This window comes from Rhinatrema bivittatum, chromosome 13, assembly GCF_901001135.1.
Source record: "Rhinatrema bivittatum chromosome 13, aRhiBiv1.1, whole genome shotgun sequence".
Classification (NCBI taxonomy): Eukaryota; Metazoa; Chordata; class Amphibia; order Gymnophiona; family Rhinatrematidae; genus Rhinatrema; species Rhinatrema bivittatum.
Window position 1 is genome coordinate 59,515,963 of NC_042627.1, and position 15,776 is coordinate 59,531,738.

At 41.9% G+C, this 15,776-nt stretch overlaps 1 protein-coding gene across 6 annotated transcripts in view; it reads right to left on the bottom strand.

Moving 5' to 3' along the window:
- LOC115075138 (nicotinamide riboside kinase 2-like) overlaps window positions 1-15,776 on the bottom strand; it is a 34,596-nt gene that overhangs the window by 1,713 nt on the left and 17,107 nt on the right. For 4 of the 6 annotated variants that reach the window (XM_029575361.1, XM_029575359.1, XM_029575358.1 and 1 more), the window contains exons 2-7: window positions 14,146-14,236; window positions 12,953-12,998; window positions 12,666-12,852; window positions 4,952-5,023; window positions 3,662-3,768; window positions 3,102-3,193 (exon numbers count right to left, since the gene is read on the bottom strand). In XM_029575361.1, coding sequence (XP_029431221.1) covers window positions 3,102-3,193; window positions 3,662-3,768; window positions 4,952-5,023; window positions 12,666-12,835 — 441 coding nt within the window. In that variant the 5' untranslated portion in view covers window positions 12,836-12,852; window positions 12,953-12,998; window positions 14,146-14,236. Of the gene's footprint in view, window positions 1-3,101; window positions 3,194-3,661; window positions 3,769-4,951; window positions 5,024-12,665; window positions 12,853-12,952; window positions 12,999-14,145; window positions 14,237-14,322; window positions 14,352-15,776 lie in introns of those variants that run through there. The other 2 variants (XM_029575360.1, XM_029575357.1) reach the window with 2 other exon arrangements.

Here is a 15,776-nt window from a genome sequence, read left to right on the forward strand (position 1 = left end):
AGGACTGAGCTGCCTCGATCAAAGCCTTTGCAAATTTAAAGGCTTGAGTAGTTAAAGGATAAATTTTAAGTTTCACTATGCCGGCTAACTTTAGCCAGCCTGCCAAATTCTCACTGGGTAGAAAGTTAGGAGGCTAGCACTAATTTTTAGTCCTAGCCCTCGTACTGGGGGGGGGGTGTAATTTTTCAAGTCATGATAACGCCCTAATAAGTGATAACTACTGCACTGCCATGTTAAAATGGAAATGAGGGAAAGGGGAAGAGTTTGGGTGGGGTTTAATTAATAAAATAGGGGCTGGTAGTGCTGTGGGTTATGTTTTGCGTAGTAGCACCGGAAATACCTACCCCTTTTCTGCTAGCAGGGTGAAAACATTCAGCATGATCGCAACCGAGGTGTGTGATGCGGCCGGCTGCACACTTACTCCCCCACCTCTTGTTTTGGTGAAAATCACCCATGGCCAAAATCTAGGCTTTGGTTGGTTAAACCTAAGTGCTGCTATAGCAATCCTAAATCTGGCCAGCCAGCCCTCAAGACTCTCCTGCCCTCCAATATCCCCCAACAAAATAAAAGATGTGAACCATTTCTTACCTGCCCACCTGATGGAACTAACAATGTAGTAGACTGTTATCCTCTTTATTCCCCTTCCACCTTACATTTCCCACTGCTCATTCAGAGGATATTAATTCGTGTTTGATATTATTAGTTTTCTGCTGTCTTGGCTTTGGTGCAGATCAATACTGAGGGACTGCAGGTGACACCTCGCATTATGTTGCAGTGTGAGTGAAACGGTCTCCATCTGCTAGAGGGGATGCAAAACCCAGGAGTCTGGACTGATCTAGGTACATACAGGGAATTGGTGTTTAGTTTAGCACCCACAATTGTTTTGAAAAGTTGGCAGTGCTGGAGGCCAAGCTGGGAGAAGGTAAACCTGGCTCAACTGGGAAAGCTTTTGGTGGGTGGGAAGTATAAGGGGAATAATTCTTTTTATACACTTAGATGAGGAAACGGGGGCGGGAGGGGAGCTGTTGGCCTGCTACATTTTTAATTATATCTCTTGGAGGGGAGAGGAAGGAAGACTATTGGCCCCACTACATTAATTGAATTAGGGAGTTGAGCTTTTGCCCCAGTACATCTACCTTATAAATGGGCTCTGACCGACGGCCCGCAAATGCGCAGTAGAGAGCAGCTCTACCGCGCATGTGCGGGCGAGCACGTCGGTCAGAGCCGTGCGTGCCCGAAAAAAAAAAATGGCGGTGGGGCCGCAGGAGCGGCGGCGAAGGTGAAAAGCTGGAGCGGCGGCGGCCGCGAAGCAGGAGGAGCAGTAGCGAAGACGAACAGGAGGAGAAGCAGTGGCGCCACGCGTGCGGGAGTGACAGCCCCCCCCCCCCGATATCTGCCGGCAGGAGCAGTAGCGGCGCCGCGCGCGAGGGACACCCCCCGAGATCTGCCGGTTGTGGATGATCAGAGAGGGGAGGGGATTGAGAGAGGGGGAGTGACTGAGGAGAGGGAGGGGAAGGTGAGAGAGAGGGAGGGAGGTGTGGGAGGTGAGAGAGGGAGGGAGGTGTGGGAGGGAGGTGAGAGAGAGAGAGGGGGTGAGAGAGGGAGGGAGGTGTGAGAGGGAGAGGGGGGAGGGGTGAGAGAGAGGGGGTAGGGGGTGGGAGGGAGAGGGGGGAGGGGTGAGAGAGAGGGGGTAGGGGGTGGGAGGGAGGGAGGTGAGAGGGAGGGGGGAGAGAGTTAAGGAGGAGGGAGAATGAGGGGAGGGAGTGGGAAGGAAACGGACCGAGCCCGTTGTTACGGGCTTAACGGCTAGTTTTTTTATAAAAAGAGAGCAGACCCTGCATTGAATTTGCATTCAGCTGATGAGAGGAGAGAGGATTTTGCTGACTAGTGCTGATAATCAGTAATGATAGTCTCTTTAGTGCTGAAAACCAACATGAATAGCCAGCTAGGTTTAGGCACAAGTAGGCTGATGCTGGCCGCAGTGCACAGCACAGAAGATACTGCTTTTCTGTAGTTCCTCCAACTTAATATCATGTAGATATTAAGTTGGAGGAACCAAAAAAAAAAGTGCCAGCAGTCAGGTTAGAAAAAGGGATGCTCCATTTTCCTAACCCACTAACAGTGACTTTTCCTAGGTGCCTGCTGCCAAGGAGGCACTAGGGATGCACAATTTCTCCTAGCACCTCCTTTTTTCCTGCAGCAGCCCATTTAAATATAACTGGGTGCCGGGGAGAGGTGCATCAGCGCACGCTCAATCTTGAGCACATGTTTTCTGCACGCCAATATTGCATCATTCTAGTAGTCTGAGGGCCCTAAGTTTTAGCTAGATTTAGGATTTTCAGCTGAAGTTCTAACTAGATTTAGATAAAAATCAGCTGAACTTAACAGGCTAAAAGCAGATACTCTACTCTCTTAAATTGCCCTATCACTATTAAGTCAGTCTAATAAAATCATATGACCTATGTGTCTGACTTATTTCTAGTATCCAAGTAACTAATATGGCAGCCACACTACTTTATATAAATATCTGACTAAATTTAAAACAAATTGATAATGGCACCATAAAGAATAGAAATAATGTAAAAATTATGTAAAAATCTGTGGGCATTTGATATATATTTATAACTTATTATGGCCTACATGTAGGTACATTAAAGTAATCTAGGTATTTCTCTGCTCCTGAGGGCTTTCTATAACTGAGTAAAGTCAATTGCTTGAGATCACAGGGCATATAGTAGATGCACGATAGGAATCCTGCCTTTCCTAGTTCTTAGCTCACTACTCTAAACTATTAGGTTACTCTATTCCATAACATTCCTGGTGTCTAATTTAGCAAGGGCTTCTGCCCGCTCTATGCCTATGAAAAGCACTGCATAGATCAGGTCCCCAAGACAGTAAGTATTTGCCAGGAGCAAGAAGTTTAGCTACACCAAATTTAAAAAATATGCATCCACACAAATATAATACCTGCATGTCAGAGTGAGCAAAAAGTAAACATTTCAACAGAAATTTTGCAGCTTAAATGCGTTAAAGTATGGAAGGGGATATTTTTCTTTAAAATAGAACTGAACGAGAAGTTATGTACAAAACAGTCAATGCACCTTTAGATTCAGCAGTTCATCTAGCTTGTTGTGGATAGCTCCATTCACTGCCTTGAACAGTTCTTCCTTAGTTTTTGTTCCATCCAATTGTACTTGAAAAGAAAAAAAAAAAAATCATCATGATTGTTCATGGCAAAGTTTGTTTACATAATTTTACTTTCTAAGAGCCCCAAAAATAAAACTTATCCCAGCAAAATGTATTTACAATCTGATAGCTAGCAGACATGTCAAATGTTTTAAACTTGGTATTAGTGATTTATTTATTTATTTTATTATTTTCTATACCGGCTTTCGCAACCAGGGATCGCATCAAGCCGGTTTACATTTAACAAGTCGTGCATTGAACAGATAACTTAAGCAACTAAACTGGTGAAGAATTGTAGTTACAATGAACAAGGGAGTATATAACTGGGAGATGAGGATGAAGAAGAGATAGAATGAATTAATAAAAGAGAATAGAATGAATTAATAAACACTTTTACAAAGAATATTTACACAATACATAAAGTTAAATCCATGTCTCAATGAAGTCGTGATCTCTCAAGACCTTGAACACTTACCCACATCAACATTGAGATCTTCCATTATCTTCTTGTGTTTAATGTACATGGGCCAGACATGACCATCAAACAGACCAGGTGGATCAGGAACAGTATAGTTTCGTCCACTGCGAGAAATAATTGTGAAGCTTATTTAAATAGAGAATACTTTTCACAGGTAGCTGCAGCAACGAGTTACACAACGTTCTAAATTCAAACATATTATACTACACATGTGGCTCTATATGCCTGGCAAACCCTAATTTACAATATATTTAGGCACTTAGGGATCGATTTTTGAAAATGGGTGCGTGCGTCCCTCTGCAAACTGATCCCAGCACACGCACATGGATGCACCGATTTTATAACACGCGCATATTATAAAATGATTCCAGCAATGTGCGGGCAATGCTTAGCTGCACATTTTACTTTCAGTATTCCGGGGTAATAACTAATAGCCTCATCTACATGCATTTGCATGTGATGAGCGCTATTAGTTTCAGGGGGGTTGGCCACGCATAAGTTATAAGGGGTAATAATCGCATGTCTAAAACGCATGGCCGTGCGCACCGTTCTGTATCTGCCTTATGTGCTTTCAAATTTAAATTTCTATCGCATATGGTACTTTTGAACATAAGTGTAGGCTGGAACAAGTTTACATATGTTTTTCCATTTTTCATATACTGAATCAATGCTGTCATTAGCAAACAATTTGTTCTGTTTGAGGGAATTGAACTTTGATGGTACAGATTTATTTTTAAAATTAAATCATGAATGTAAGAGACTGGGATAAATAAACACAGTTCAGGGGGAAAAGGCAGGCACTCTTTAAAATTTAAGACTGGCCCCATAACTGCAAGACTTGCAGGTACTTATTACTTGTGGATTTTGCACTAAATTTTCTTAGTGAAATTATGCGCACACTTTCATTTTGAAGATTATCCCAGACAAACTTCCCATACCCATTTACACCTAATTTGTGCAGGCAGCTTTTCTCCAAGAACACACCTCTGCAGATGGCTATGAAATTTCAAAAGTATGTATGAAAGGGCAAAGCCCTTCTCAATGCCACCCCTTAAAAACAGGTCAAACTACATATGTAATTGATCTACATATGCACCTTTACTCATGGGGTGTACAAATTTTCTAAAAACCCATTTTTTGTGAGTAGAACACAGTTTTACCCATGGAAACAACTTCTGAAATTACTCTTAAAATGCACCTCTCTGCTAAGTCCTCTTCCTCCCCTTTACAATGGAGGACACAAGAAAGGGACCAGGTTTATAACATTTGACTTTAAGCTAAGCTTACCTTCTTCTCTTTTTGCATTCTTCGTAGGGAAGAGAAAGAAAGTAACGTTGGTTGAATATATTAATTAGTGGCCTGAAATATCAAATAAGGAATTTTGTAACTGAACAAGCCAGTTTGCTATATAACAATATTAAATCAATACACCATGTCAGTCACCATTTTCACTTCAATGATACAAAATGCTTCCAACATTTATTCACAATGAACTCAATGGTTGAAGATCATGCTATTGTTGGGGTACTTTGAAAAGGTTTGTCCTATGACATTTACTGTACTGTGAATATACACTACCTGACAAGATATGCTAACATGTAGATCAAAAATGAGAGAAATGAATCTTAAAATTAAGCTCTTAAGTTTCATTTCTCACTCTGGGCTCAAATTATGAGAAATCACATGATTTACAGAACACAGCTTCATTAAAAATATACATGATAGAATTATACTGCTATCCTATCAAGATGTGTTTAATGTCAACCAATTAGGAAAATGGAAAACAAAACTTAAGTCACTGGTTTAGAAATTAGGTGTGAACCCTTTATAAAAGCAAGTTTGCTTACCGTAAACAGTGTTTCCGTAGATAGCAGGCTGAATTAGCCATGCTGTCTGGGTGGCAGGCGGAGCTTCTCCTAGAGTGCAGAGTTTTGAACTCTGTGCATCTGCGCGATGAGGTTCCCACGCGATTGCTTAGTTTACCTCAGTCTCTTGTTTCAAAGCGAGAAGAATAGAGAAAAATTAAAGTATTTAGTGCGTTTTGTATAGACTGTCTAGGGAGGAGGGAGGGATCGCATGGCTAATTCATCCTGCTATCTACGGAAACACAATTTACGGTAAGCAAACTTGCTTTTTCCTGGTGATAGCAGGCTGAATTAGCCATGCTGTCTGGGAGTCCCAAGCTCCAGGGTAGTGTCTACATGTTTGCTTGTAGTTTAGGACACCACCCGTAAGTCTATATACAGTAGACAGTCTTATCTTTGTGTCATGGTTGACAGGATGGCCGAGCCCATGGCCGCATCAGAAGCGCTTTGCTAATGTAAACAGTAGTGCACTGTGAAAGTATGTAAAGAAGACCAATTTGCCACTTTGCAAATGTCTATCAGTGAAACGTTTCTGTAATGGGCGACTGATGTTGCAGTTGCTCTTAATTGGTGTGCTTTCGGTGTCGTTTGTAGTGGTACATTACGCTTATTGTAGCAAAAAGTAATGCATTGGGACAGCCAACTAGCCAAAGTTCTTTTGGAGACAGGTTGGTTAGGAGAGTTTGGGTTAAACGAGAGTAATAACTGAGATGGTCTAGATTCCGAATGAGTTCTTTGTTTGTAATAAGCCAATGCCCTTTTACAGTCCAAGGTGTGGAGAAGTTTATCTCTGTCGTTCTGATGAGGTTTTGGCTTGAAAATCAGTAGAGTAATGGTCTGATATAAAACTCTGATACCACTTTCAGGAGAAAGGTGGGATGAGGACGAAATGTGACTTTGTGAAAAAATTGTAAATATGGAGAATAGTGAACTAGGGCTTTAACTCGCTTACTCTCCTTGCTGATGTTATCGCTACTAAGAAAATTATTTTCCAAGTAAGGTATTTGATATGACAGGCGTCTAGGGGTTCAAAAGGAGGGTAACATTAGTTGTTCCAGTACTATATTGAGATTCCTTGTGACCGGTGGTCTCAGATGTAGAATACCACGCAAGAATCTGGAGATTAAAGGTTGGTTGGAAATAGGTAGTCCGTTTTTGAGTATTGTGAAAAGCTGCAATTGCGCTAACATGTACTCTAACAGAGGTGTAAGCGCGACCCGCTGTGAACAGAGTAAGGAGATATTCAAGAAGATGTGTTCTTTGTAGAGAAAGGGTCTAGGTTTTTTGGACTGCACCATTCTGCATACCGGCGCCATTTTCCCACATAGTTACGCCTGGTGGACAGCTTTCTGGATTCAATGAGAACATCTTCAAGTTGGGATGAGAGTCCCAGATAATTTAGTACATGCCTTTCAATCTCCACGCTGTCAGATGGAGGGACTGATGCATTGGATGAAGAAGGGATCCCCCTTCCTAAGTCAGAAGTTGGGGATGGTTTTCTAGTAGAATCGGAGGGCAAATGGATAGTCGCTTGAGATATGGATACCATGGTTGCCTCGGCTAGGACGGGGCTATGAGTATCATGTCTGCTGCATCTGTGATGCCTTTTTCTATTCTGGAAATTAGTGGAATGGGAGGGTAAGCGTAAAGTAGGCCCTCAGTCCATGAAATAAGGAAAGCATCTTGCGCGTAACAAAGTTTGCTGTGGTAGATGGAGCAAAATGTCCGAGTTTGTCGATTGTTCTCTGTGGTAAACAGATCTATTGTTGGAAATCCCCACTGATGGAATATGTTGGCTACTACATCCCGGTTCAAAGTCCATTCGTGTGGATGGAAAATTCTGCTGAGGCGATCCGCTGTTACCTTCCCTGGTCTCGACAATGTAAGTGGCTTGTATCGAGACTTGATTGAATACTGCCCATGTCAGTATGCGGAGTGTCTCAGAGGATCCAGGAACCTGACCCTCCTTCTTTGTTTATATAAACATGGCTACTTGGTTGTCTGTGTACACCATGATATGTTTTCCCCGAAGTTGGGCCAAGAAGGTTTGAAGTGCTTTCCAAATGGCTTGTAGGTCGAGTAGATTGATTTGAAAATTGGACTCCCATAGAGACCAATGGCCCTGAGTCTTTAAGTTGTTCATATGGGCTCCCCAGCCTTTCCGTGAGGCATCTGTAGTGAGAGTGACTTGATAAGGAGGTCGCTGGAACGGTACTCCCGAGTTCAGGTGGTTGACATTAATTCACCATTGAATGTCTGTTCTCATTTGTCTGGTGAGGCATACTCTGGTTGACAGTGGTTGCCAGAACTGTGACCACTGGTTCTTGAGACCCCATTGTAGGTGACGCATGTGGAGTCTTGTGTATGGAACTACATGGATGGCTGCTGCCATATGACCCAACAGTTGAAGAATTTGTCGTGCAGATGCCTGTGATTGAACAGATGTTGGGCCAGAGAGGACAGAGTTTGTATCCTGTCGAGTGGAAGGTACGCCCTCTGATGTACAGTGATTGAGGGCTCCAATGAACTGTAGAACTTGAGTAGGTTGAAGATGGGATTTTTCATAATTTATTATGAATCCCAGTTTATGAAGACAATTGATTAGAATGTATGAGTCTTTAAGGTAATCTGATCAGAGGCTACTAACAGCCAGTCATTGAGATAGGGAAAAACCTGTATTGAGAGCTGTCTGAGATCCACCACCACCGTTAAGCATTTTGTGAACACCCTCGGGGCTGATGAAAGGCCGAAGGGTAGTACCTTGAACTGATAATGGATGTTCTGAATTTGAAAACAAAGGTATTGCCAGGAGGAAGGGTGCATGGGTATATGGGAATAAGCATCCTTCAGGTCTATGGAGCATAGCCAGTCATTGGGTTGCAGGAGGGGTTGGATACTTTTGAGAGATGTCATCTTGAATTTCCCTTTTTGAATGTGTGTGTTTGAGATTTCTTAAATCTAAGATGGGTCGAAGGCCTCCTGACTTTTTTGGAATGAGAAAGTATGGGGAGTAAAATCCTTGATTTAGTAGTGAATTTGGAAGAATTCGGATGGATTTCTGCGCCTGCAGATTAACTGTTCCTGTAGATCTGTTGAATAAGTTGATATGCTCTTGAGAGAGGAAACTTGTGGAAGTGTGGGAAGAGTTAACTGATTTTAAATTGGTAACCTTCTTTTATGATGTTTAGCACCCAGCGATCCGAAGTAATGTTTTCCCAGCTGGAATAAAAAAGCTGAAGGCATCCCCCTATGTAATGGGGTGGAGGTAGCTCTGGGTAACTCAAAAAGTCTGTGCTGGTTTTGGTGGTGGTGCTGGAGTTGGTTTTGGCAGACGTGGTTGGCGGGGTCGCTCACGAGACACTTGTGGTTGGAAACGTTGGTGCTGATAATACTGAGATCTATATGTGTTGTAGGGTCTAAAGGGGGCCCTTCCATAAGGTCGTCTTTGATATGAAGGATAAAAATGCTTAGAGGAAGAATGTGGATCTGAAGAAGTCAGAGATTGCATGGCTGTATTCTGCTTCTTGAGAAGAGTTACCGTTTCACCAAACTTGGTACCAAAAAGATTGTCCCCCAAACAAGGAATATCCACTAGTTTGTCATGGACATCATCCCTTATGGAACTAGCTCTTAACCATGCCATGCGACGAGCTGCTATTGCTGTCGCTGAGGAACGAGCCAATGACTCGTAAACTGAACAGAGTAAGTGTCTGAGACCCTCCTACATATCTGTGAATGGTTGTGGTAAAGAATTATCTTCTGCCATACATATTGGACGTAATCTCTGCAAGCATTCAAAGAGATGCAACACCATCAGTTTTGTCATACAGTATCTTCGTGGCCAGCATGGAGGAGTGATAGACCTTATGGCCAAAAATCATCCAGGGACTTGTGATCTTTTCCTGGTGGTGAATTTGCATGGAGTTTTGATCTTTTGGCCCTTAACAGTGCCGATTCCACCACTACCAAATTGTGAGGTAACTGGGTGGAGTCATATTGTAGAATTCCGCATCCTGTATTTTAAATCTGTTTTTCTTGAGGCTGCCGAGGTAGAAAAAGGTTTCTCCCACATCTTATGTAAAACTGCATCCAACACCGCATGTGGTGGTAAGGCAGTTGGTTCAAGCGGCATTTCAAATATTTTCAGGATGCCGAGAACTTCCGCCTGAGGGTCAGGAAGTTTTCCTGTTTCGATATTTAGCAAAGATCCTACTTTTTCTATAAATTTAGCGTAGGAGAGATCCTCGGGAGGAGAATATGGTTCGGGAAGACCTTCGGGCGGGTCTGATGGAAACCTCGTAGATGACGAAGGGGACGACATGGACCATTGTGAATGTGGAGAGTCTGGTCAATCGGGAACTGGAATTGATTTTTCTCTTTGCTCTGGGGGCGGGACCATTGGGATATGTGGAGTAGAAATTGGAGATTGAGAACCCGGATCCCTTGGATGTATCTCATCAAGATCATGGAAAAAGACAACAAAGCAAGAGAAATTTGAGACATCGCCTTTGAAGCTACGGTATGATGTGAAGGCATAGGAAATGGTTCTGAAGGAGGAGGTGGTGCCCCCAGAGAGAAATCTTGAGAAGGGCGACTTGGTTCCATATGGTGACTTGATTGAGAACTCTCCCCCTCTGATGAAAGTATGTCCACATCAGAATCCGTACATGGTGAATTAGCCATTTGGAGATGTTTTGTCTTGGCTTTTTGCTTGACATGGTGCTCCTGTTGAGATGCATCCTGGGGAGAGGTGAAGCTATAGGTGGGTCATGATGTTTTGCATGCTTCGCAGTAGCATGACAGTGATGGTGTGAACATGTTTTCTTTTATGAACATTGTGATGGAATGACCCAGATAGCGAAGCAGCATCTGAAGCACCTAGTCTCATATCTTCACCTTGAAGTAGTCGAGGCGTCGATGCGCCGTTGCACCATGCTTCGTGTGGCTACTTCTGCTCTTCCCGTGCTCAGAGTGCTTCGGCATCGGAGTGGGAGCGAGGAGGCACAGAGCCCTGTGTCCAACGGCGCAGTCTACTTATCTGGTAAGGGAGTCAAAGCCTCGATCTCCCTTCTTGGCCCTGGTGGTAGCACCGACCTGGCAGAGTCCCCTTCCAACAATGTAGATCTTCTTGGCTTTTCTCTTATCTTCTTCGCCAGGCCCGGCGAAGAGAGAAGGGACCATAGGCGCGTGATTTTTTCGGCGCGCTGTCTTCGGGCCCGGGGCGACATCAGACCACAGTCTCTGCAAGAGGCTGTGTCGTGCTCCGGGCCCAAGCAAGTGTAACAATTTTGCCACATTGGCAATACTTGAATCCCGATGACTTTGGAGCCATTGCAAAATCGAAAAAATTCCAAAAATCCAAAACAATTCAAAAGGGATGAAGAGACTAGGAGAGGAGAAAAACCGCCTGCGTGCAGTCCTGCTCGCGGAAAACAAGAGACTGAGGTAAACTAAGCAATCGCGCAGGAACCTCACCGCGCAGACACACAGAGTTCAAAACGCTGCACTTGAGGAGAAGCTCCGCCTGCCGGTCACGCGACGATGCTCCCAGACAGCATGGCTAATTCAGCCTGCTATCACCGGGAAATGTCTGTTTCAGTAATTCTCTTCTGAGAACTGATATTTTACTGTATGGTAACTTGTTCTCTCCATATGATCTTATTATATTATAGGTTTGTGTTTAATAAAAGGATTGTTCTCTTCAAACTGCTGCCTTTTTAAGCATTTATTAAACTACACCACTATACTAAGGTGACATTGAAAAAAAAAACTCAGAAAATAATGAGAAGATCATTCATGTGGTAGCACTGTTCCTTGTTAATTAGCCATTTGTATAAAAAAAAAATCTCCCCACCTCAGTTCTTTAAACTAGTGAATGAAAAATACTACCAACTTTTTTCAAAAAATTTTTTTTACACTATGGAGGAAACTCCATTTGCAGTTGGTATATTACCTATTTTCTATTTATGTAAGATCTGTTGCTTGTTAACTCCTGGAAGTAACTTAGGTTTCAGAATTAGGAAACTCATAACTCAGACACTCATCTGCTCCCACAGAAGTCAACAGTTCCTTAAAAAGCAAATAATGATACAGAGACTAATACAATTGGAACTATTTCTACATTTTATCAGCCTTATTAAAAAGAACTTCCATGACATCTAGATATCTTGCCTGTGTATCCTAGCACCTGATGAACTCGAAGGAAGCTGTCTGGTACAATACAAGTATTAAGCAGAGTACTAGTAGTGAACTTGAGAGACTGAGATCAGACTCAACATACACTGGTTTATGAGTGAAGCTCCTTTCAAATGTGCAAAACCAACCCATTTGGCTTTATTATCTCAAGACAAAAGCTGTACTAGAGGGGTGTCTTATGGGGTCAATGTCTCCAAATAGGTTAATCTGTGCTAAGACAACAGCCGTGTGCAGATACAGGCCATGGTAATCCTGTTCGTGGCCCTACTGCAGTAAGATACAAACCACAGACGCTAATGAAAAAACTAAGAGGAACAGAGAATTACATGGACCACTAAAGATAAAAAGGATATCGTTACTATTGGCTTATGAGCAAGGTTCATTCTTGTGTGTGCAGAACAAACCCATTTGGAGATATTGTGCCAGGAGAAGCAATTACAGACAAGTATATTTGTTTTCTGTGAGTTTGTCAAAAGTAATACAGCCTACTGAATTAAATCTTTGGCCTACAACCGATAACCCAGCACACAAAAAAGTGAAGCATTTAATTAAACTTATAGTAGCTTTGCAGGACTACAGGTGCAAAGAGTTACTTTACAAAGTGAAACTAGTTAAAAGTCTGTTATAAGACACCACTATTTACAAAGGAAACATCCAAATTGTAATGTCAAGGCATGCATTTAGTCATTATCAATTGCTAAAGTATACCATCCAGTCAGTTCTTCCTAATATGCTTGCTGTTTTGTTAAGATAGATTCTAAAGCCTACAACATAAGAGAAAAATTAGAAAATGTTTTTGAATTCAGCGAAGGCTAAATAATCCACTTTGAAGTGTCTAAAAGATGGAATATAAATCAAATAAGCAGAGCAAATTGTAGTTATCAAGCTTCCATTTATACTAATACAGAGACATAATTCAGAAGACAATCTATGGTACTTACATGTAGGTGTACAGAAGAAAACCTTCCACAATAAGAATATGAATAGATCCCTCCTTCTCCTCTGACTGTTGCAAAATATCAGTATCCAATGTATTATTGACTCCATGTGAACGTTCAAATTTGACTGGGTTTTCTATCCAGGCTGTGATGGTGCTCATCATAGCTTCCATATCCAGTGCAGTAATAACTAAAAAGAATATTGAATGCTTTGTCTCCATGTATGTCAAAACTAAGTAATAAAATGGTTAAAGGCAGCAGGTTATCCTGAACTAATACAGATTTCTTACCATCATACTGCTTAAATCCATCTTCAACTGCTATCTGGTCCTGGGCCTAATATAGTGAAACATACAAAATTTTTGTCCATATGACTGTAATCATCAGTAATAATTCTAATTAGAATGCAAGTGAATTGTTTTAGATAAGAGCCAAATCTTTTAACATTCCACACAAGGTGCTCTGTTTAAAACATGTTAAAATTACTTCTGCAGCCCAAAAAGGAATCTCCGCTCCAACAACACTGGTCTCATCCCAATCCCCTCTCCAAAAATAATCCACCTGACCACAATAATAGAATGCGTTCTGTCTGTGGCCGGACCCTCTCTCTGGAATAACTTACCATTACATTCTAAGGCTAGAAACAACAATGCAAACCTTCAAAACAAAATTTAAAACATGGCTTTTCCAAAAAGCTTTCACAACAACCACCTAATACCCCTGCCGATGTTACCATGCAATGAGACACTAGATAAGGACATAAATTACATCTCAATATTCATTTATACAACAAAACGTATTGTCGTAAATGACCCATACAATATCCTTCCCAAAGACTCTACGTAGGACATACTGCTGCCCCTGTTTTCAGGTTTAATCTCCTAGTAAGAATTTAATAAAGTTACAATGTTAAATAAGAATTATTTACAATGTTAAATAAGACTATATTGATGCTATAATGTAAAACAGGAAGCCCCTACTTCTTGAATAGTTACAATGTAAACTGATGTGATATTCCATATTGAACACCGGTATATAAAAACTAATAAATAAACAAATGCAAAACACAAACTAGAATGATGTAATGAAACCATCTTAAGAAGTCAATTACATGGACTTGTGGATAGGCAGAATATAAATGTGCTTAAATACATCTTACATATAATGCAAAACCATAAAAAAAAACCCAAACCACATTAAACTCTCTCCCCATCTTTAAATACACTGCAAGCTCAATGGGGTAACAGGGTGGGAGGAGGAGAAATTAATTGCAGAAAGTCATGATAAATACAGCAAATACCATGCTAACAAACAAAAGTAAAGTCTAGAATTTACTTTTGAGAAAAGAATGAAAATTTTAAGTTAAATGTTAAGTTTATTCTGTAAATGTAACAAATTGTAAAAGATTTAATTGGAAATATGAAAATAATTCAAATATAAAATTCTTAGCATGTGAGAGGAAACTATTCAAGTGACAACTTACCTTAAAGAAGTCATCTTGATGTACTACGCAACAGTTGGGCAACTGATTAACAATGTTGTTGGTAAGAGTAGTCTTCCCGCCGTTGGTAACGCTGAAGAAGAAAGCAATCAGGTAACAGGCCTGGGATATAATCTAATCAATTCCATTGCACTTGAATTTACAGAGAATTTTTCTTACCTGCTAATTTCCATTAATCCTGCTACACCAGCCCATCCTAATAAGTTGGTTATTTTCCCCTACCAGCCGATGGAGGCAGACAACACTGTTTTTCTCTGTGACATCATAGCCACTACTTAGAGGTAGTGCTAGCAGCAGGCATCCAGTATTCTTCTGACAAGCTTTGAATCCTATCCCTTCCACACAAGAAACATCAAATATTAATAGAACCGCCCCCCCCCCCAAAGAAATTTCCTTGCCCCCTACAAAAGGAAGGAATAGAGATTAACACTGGGAAAGAAGGGAAACCTCAGACCTGCCGTACAATAGAATACTAAATCAGAACAGTCTGAAAATTACACAGCCATGCTTCCCAGATAAGTAAGAATTTCTCCTTCCGTCTTGGTCTGCTACATCAGTCCAGCCCTAACAAATGGGAAGTACCTGGGTGGGAGAAGTGAGGCCTGCCACATATGCTAGCTATTTGTAGGGTGGCTGAGAGCAATCACCTCCACCCAGGAAGCAGACTGTGCCCTGATGGAGTGTGCAACTACTAATTCCGGAGGCTTCTTGCCCTTGAGCAAATAAGCCAAATCAATAGTGTCCTTTATCCAGTGAGCCAAGGTAGCCTTAGAAGCTTACCTCCCTTTGATGTGGGCCTCCAAAAACAAGGCAAAATTTGTCAGACTTGTGAAAGGCATTAGTGACCTCCAAATAGCACAGAATCATTCTTCGCATGACCAGGCCCCACACTACTCCCAAGAAAAAATCGCTGGCAGGGAAAATGATTGAGCAATATGAAAAACAAGTCACTTTAGGAAGAAAAGACTATACCAGATGACAAGTGATCACCAAAAAAAAAAAAGTCCCCAGCAAAACTAGGTTTGTAGTTCCAAGACCTGTTGTGTGGAACAAATTGCCACCCGGAATGCTGTTTTCAGCAATAGGTCCTTCAACGAAAGCTGTGTCTGTCACAAAGGGGGGCACCATTAGGGCTTTCAGCACCAAATTCAGATCCCATGGTTGAACGATGGGTCCCCCTCAAGAAGCGGGACACCTCTGGATGAGCCGCTAAATCACCCCCCCCCCCCCGGTAGCACGAAATTGGTACCACCTGCATCTTCAAGAAATTCAAGGCAATCCCCTTATCTAGACTGCCCTGAAGAAAGGCCAAAATGGAGAGCACATCTACTCTCCAAGGAGACTCTGACCTAGACCCACAAAATTACTCAGTCGCCAGAGGCGAATATAAGTCAAGGACATTGACCATTTGTGAGACTTCAATAACAGAAATTGCCAGTGAAGAATGCCCTTTCTTGTGGAGCTTGTCAATACTCTAAAACCAGGCTGTAAGACAGAATGAAATATGATCCCCCATGACCACAGGCCCTTGAACCAGAAGAGCCCACGCCTTTGGCAAGTGAAAGGGCCAGTCCACTTGCAACAGAACGAGGTCTACATACCACGGTTGGCGA